Raw genomic sequence first — 5,930 nt, forward strand, 5'->3', positions numbered from 1 at the left:
GCTGTTGGGTGGAAGTGGAAAATGCATGCTTAGACAACTATTTTGCTATTACCTTCATGATGGATAGATTTTCACTTTTGTGAGGGAAAAAGACTATTGGGGAGAGGGGAAGGGCCACTTTATCTTTTTGTAGTCTGTGGCAGCTAGGTAATGCAGTACATTGTTAGCCAAGTCTGGAATCAAAAAGACCTGAGTTCAAACATTAGACACTGACTAGCTGTGTAATCCTGTACAAATCACTTAATCCTATTTGCCTCAGTTTTTTTCATCTATAGAATGAGCTAGAGAAGGAAATTGCAATCCACTCCAGTATCTTTGCCAAAAATGAAACAAAAAACAAAAACAAAAAGCCAAATGGGGTCATGAAAAGTTGAACATGACTGAAATGATCAACAATAACAACAAAGCACACCAGAGCTTCACACTAATACTATTGATTCCAGTATGCACATGACAAGACTGCAGCTACATTTCCTCATTTATCTCAACACCGAAATGATGGACTCAAGGGCTGGAGTAGAGGTAATGAATGTGAAGGAGTAAAAGGAAGCAGTTAAAAATCAGACAACACAAAGACTTTCAAAATGTTCATTCAAGATACCTCAAAGCAGAAATGGTGGTAAAATTATTGGGAACTTGAGAGGAAAAGAAATAAGAAGGTCTAACATGAAGATGAGATTGATCTTGACAAGATGCAGAGATACCTAGTAGTAGCTATTGCAGCAAGAGTTAATAATTCTGGACCATATTCAATCATCATTAATTACGTTAGTAAAAGCACAACTTCTGAAATAGATTTTAGAAATCCTAAAAGTCACAAATTACATCTGAAAAAACCATATCCCCCTCAATAGGAATTTATGGCCTGCTAAAGATAGAATGTTGCAGGTAGAACATTGGATCTGAAGATTCAAATCCTGAATTCATCACTTACTAATGATATGACTATCTCCAAATCATTTAACCTATTTTAATTTTGCATCCTTCATCTGTAAAAATGAGGATAATAATATTTAGAATTATAGGTGGTGTGGTACAATGGATATAAAACCAAACTTGGAGTCAGGAACACCTAGGTTCAAGTCTCCGCTCTAATACAAATAGACTATGTACTAGCCTTTTCACTTAACCACTCAGAGCTCCAAATATCTCTGAAGTTATAATTACAAAACAAATATTTCCCCATTAATAAAGGAGAACATGGAAGTCAAGACAAGGCAAGTAGAATAGCAATGATGTCCATTGTAGATTCATATGAAGATAAAACACTAATCTAAATACTAATCTATAATGCTATTAACAAACATCAGACAAGGTTCTCTATGAGTGATCTTAGAGTACCAACGCAAGAAGCAGCTGATGGATAACATAATTATAGCAAAACACTTGATTTTAAGACTAGCAGATGCTATTGGAAGGATCAGACAGATGCCACAAGTGAGGAAGTGTACATGAGGGTCTAGAAAATCATATGATTAAGAATACCATCAGAAAGTTCCCAGACACCAAAGGTACATTCTTACATTTCTTTTCTGCTGCTTTTTACACACTATCATATGAAGAATGCATAAGGACTCGTGATTATATTTTTTCTTCCATGGAAGACAAAAAAGGTCCACAGGTAAGGTGCTTTCCAGATTAAGATAAAGAAGTCAGAACTCCATTAGAGCTCATTTTAGGAAAATGGGACTGAACTAGAAGAAATGGAAGGACATGAAAACAAAAGTTTTCAATTTTTTTTTGCATTTCTTCTCTCTTTTGTTGCTCTTGTTAAACAGCCAACTTTTTCTCTGTGTCCCTCTTTCTCTCTTCCTCCTTCTCCCTTTCCTCTTTCCTCTTTCCTCTCTTTTCTCTCCTCTCTCCTCTCTCTCTGTCTCCTTTGAGAAGTATCATATCAAATATCCACAATAGAAAAAATAAAAAAGAAATGAAAATAGGTATTTATTTTCAACCTAAATCCATCCTATTTGCCAAAAAGCCTCTGAATCTATATTTTAAGCATAATGTGGAAAGGAGGAAAGAGTTGATTTTTGTGGGAAATTCCCAATATGTGATTGATTCCACTCCACTAATGCAGCTTGTGACATCTATAACTTAATAACTCATAGTGTCACACGATCATAGTTCTAGAATTGAAATGAATTTTGCTCTAGTACTATGCAATAAAGCTGGCTTTCAAGCTCTGGTCCTGTGTCATTAGATTCAGTGTTTAGATATGTTCCAGATTATTGCCCAAGACAAAACACAAGTTGAGAGTTATACTTAGAGGTCCCAAAGTTAGGAAGTATTAAAAGCAAGATGTGAATGCAATTAACCCAGGACTCTCTTTATAGATCAATTATCTTTTAAGATGTAACTGAAGGGGTAGCTAGGTGGCAGAGCACCACCCTGAAGTCAGGAGGATCTGGGTTCAAATATAGCCTCAGACATTTAACACGCCCTAGCTGTGTGACCTTGGGCAAGTCATTTAACCCCAATTGCCTCAGCAAAAAAAAGTAACTGAATTATGATCCCATTTTACATGATTCATTTTTATTTGAGTATTTGTTGTAAACTACAAAATTTCCTGAAAGTCCTTATTCATTAAATGTCTTTATTGCTTCCCATCTCCTTCTCTGTTTCACAAAGTACATTGACCAAAGGAAAGAAGCCTGAAGTGGAAAGGAAATGGCTTTGGAGTAAGACAAACAAGATTCATATCCCACCTGTGCTGCTGACTACCAGCATTAGTCCACCCTGGGCCTCAGTTTCCTCATCTACAAAAAAACAGAGTTTGGACTTTATTGTCCCCTGAGATCACTTCCAGCTTTAGTTCTATGAGCTTATGAGCCACTCAGCTGTTTAGCAAGTAGAACTCAGTCTGCCACTCCAGGAAAAAAAAAAGAAGTGGTTGCTGGGAAGAAGTAGCCATTTGATTCTCAGAATTACTTTGTGGAAGAGGATTGCTAATAAAACAAGGTTCCCTAGAAGTTTGTTTCCGAGCATGATTTATGGAAGAAATAAGACTAAGGACAAAATTTGTCTAGGCAATATAAACTTGATAAATATGTTACTATTTCAAAAATTTAATTTGGAAAAAGATAAATTACATTTTCACTTATTTCAATTAGATTGATTTCACAGTCTGTGTTCTAATATAAAATATCACAGGTAGAAGAGAGAAAAAATGGAAAATCAAAACCAGACATTTGTGACCATGTTTTTTCTTCGTGGTCTAGCTGCTTACCCCATCTTTTACTCTGTTTTTTCTCTTTTGTCCCTTATCATGTACATTATGATATTGGTGGGCAATAGTTTCCTCATCACAATCATCATCCTGGACTCTCATCTCCACACCCCCATGTACTTCTTCCTCAGTAACCTCTCTTTCCTGGATATCTGCTACACATCTTCTTCTGTTCCAATGATAATTGTGAACTTTCTTTCAGATGAAAAATCCATTTCCTTTGTGGGCTGTGGAACACAAATGTTCTTCTCTCTTGCCTTGGGGTCTACAGAGTGTGTGCTCCTCACTGTCATGTCATATGACCGGTATGTGGCCATTTGTAGACCCTTGAGGTACCCCATCATCATGAACAAGGAGCTTTGTGGATGGATGGCAGCCAGTTCCTGGATGACAGGTGTGCTAAATTCATTGGTGCAAATAATTCTTGCTCTGCATTTGCCTTTTTGTGGGAACAATGTCATTGATTATCTTACATGTGAGATCCTGGCCGTGCTAAAATTAGCATGTACAGATATCTCCCTCAATGTAATTATTATGGTGATATCAAATGTAATCTTACTCGTTATTCCAGTGTTGCTAATTGTTATCTCTTATGCCTTCATCCTTGTTACAATTCTGAGGATTAATTCTGTAGAGGGAAGGAAAAAAGCCTTTTCCACTTGTTCAGCCCACCTGACTGTGGTGACTATGTTTTATGGGACCATCCTCTTCATGTACATGAAGCCCAAGTCCAAAGATTCCCATGCAACAGATGAGCTGATTGCTCTCTTCTATGCTGTGGTCATTCCCATGCTGAATCCCATCATTTACAGTCTGAGGAACAAGGATGTAAAAGCTGCTGTGAAAAAGCTAAGTAAAAGCATCTTCTCACAGACAACATGAAAAGCTGGAAAGCATCAGCCAAATAAGACAAAGTACAATAAATCAAGAGCATTTATAATCAATATTTTAAAATCAATGCTTGGTATATGAGTTTGATTCTCTCCTGCCTTGCCCATCTATTACTACTGATATTCATCATCACAGCCAACTCTAGCAAAGCACAGTCATGGAAATGGGCTGACATCAGAAAAACATAGTTTTCCATGCTAGGTATGCTACCAGAACTGAGAAGGAGGACAACAGACTTCAAGGAATATGAAAGAATCACATGGAAATAAGGCAAGCTTCTAATTGGAGAACCCTCTCTATAATCTAGCTGTGCTGTATCCAGTATTTTCTCCCACGTAGATCCTCTACAAAAATTAGAAGATGCAGTGAACACAGTGCTGAGTTTGAAGTCTCAGAGCCTTTCTCAAAGTCTGGTACTCCCACCAGACAAACATCACATAATACTTAAACAATCATATAATGTCCTCTGCTCTCAATTTTCTCATTTATAAAAAAAAGATAGAGTAGTTGACTTCTAAGTTTTCCTCCAACATTAGAATGCTGATGCTATCTTTCGGATCAGTCACATTAGTCTCATTAGAGCTCATATACACCACACTCATATCTGCCTCTTATAGACACCACTAAGGAGATGGCAGCTAAACAGCCTGTTGTTTTAGAAGGGAATTTCCCAGTGTACTCCTCACCTCCACCTTCCTCCAATCCTTAAGAATTTTACCCTAAGCTTGATCAAAATCTTGGGCTTGGCAGAGATGTTGATTTGCACTTGGACTTTACAAGATGTCTTCCACCTTTGGATTTGTGGGGAAAGGAATGGAAGTTTTTATAGTTTGGTTATCCTTTTCTGTTTAAAAGTTTACTTGTTTTCTTAAGTTGGAAAAAAATTAATATTGATCAACAAATTGCTAAACTCTGTGCTATTGTTTGGATGCAGTAATGTTAGAATAGACTTCACCTTGAAGGTGTCTCAGGAAAGAAGATGAAACTAAAATTTCTATTTCTGCCAGAGTGAGATTTCGGGCTAGGAGCTTAGGATTGTTGGAGAGTATTATTGATTCATTATTACATCTTCCCAGGACAAAGAAAATATAAAAGATTCTCTTTGGGGAAATTATTTAGTTATGTTAGACAGGGCTAATAACTGTCAAGTAGAATCAATACAGATTTATCCTTACTGAAGATTAATTTTTAAGGAAAAACATTGCTCCAGAGTAGAGGCTGAAAGAATGGCTAGAGAAAAAGTCTTATCCCAAGAAGGGTAGCCTGAATAGGAAGGGTAGAATCAGAGTAACTGATAACCCAACTCCACTACTCACCAACCCAGCAGACATATACTACCTTACTACATAAAGAAGTAGAAATCAGTCCAGATAAGTTGTGACTTTGAGACGGATAGAAGAGTAGAAATTAGCAGAACCAGAATTTGAACCAAGGTCTTCATTCTCCATTTTCAGAGCTCTTCTCACAGTATTCTCTATGCATCTCTCTATCTATCTGTCTGTCTTTCTCTCCCTCATTTTATCATTTACTCTTGTATCATCTCAAACTGTTGTTATAGACCCTATCAGTAGAGAATGGCTAAATAAGTTATGGTATATGAATGCTGTGGAATATTATTGTTCCATAAGAAAGGATTAGTAGGATGATTTCAGAAAGGCCTGGAGAGACTTACAGGAACTATTGCTAAGTGAAGTGAACAGAACCAGGAGATTATTATATACAGCAACAGCAAGATTATATGATGATCAATTCTGGTGGACTTGTTTCTTCTCAACAAAGAGATGATTCAGGCCAGTTCCAATGATCTTGTGAT

General features: G+C 36.9%; 1 protein-coding gene across 1 annotated transcript; it reads left to right on the plus strand.

Annotated features, from left to right (window-relative positions):
• The first annotated feature begins 3,166 nt into the window (after positions 1–3,166).
• Positions 3,167–5,730, plus strand: LOC116420471 (olfactory receptor 13D1-like). Its single transcript, XM_031945564.1, has one exon. It carries the CDS (start codon positions 3,167–3,169, stop codon positions 4,106–4,108), a length of 942 nt encoding a protein of 313 aa, XP_031801424.1. The 3' UTR covers positions 4,109–5,730.
• The last annotated feature ends 200 nt before the right edge of the window (positions 5,731–5,930 follow it).

Source organism: Sarcophilus harrisii, chromosome 1, assembly GCF_902635505.1.
Source record: "Sarcophilus harrisii chromosome 1, mSarHar1.11, whole genome shotgun sequence".
NCBI classification, from domain to species: Eukaryota; Metazoa; Chordata; class Mammalia; order Dasyuromorphia; family Dasyuridae; genus Sarcophilus; species Sarcophilus harrisii.

Coding starts and splice junctions, on each gene's coding strand:
- LOC116420471 (XM_031945564.1), top strand. CDS start 3,167: ATGGAAAATCAAAACCAGACATTTGTGACCATGTTTTTTCTTCGTGGT.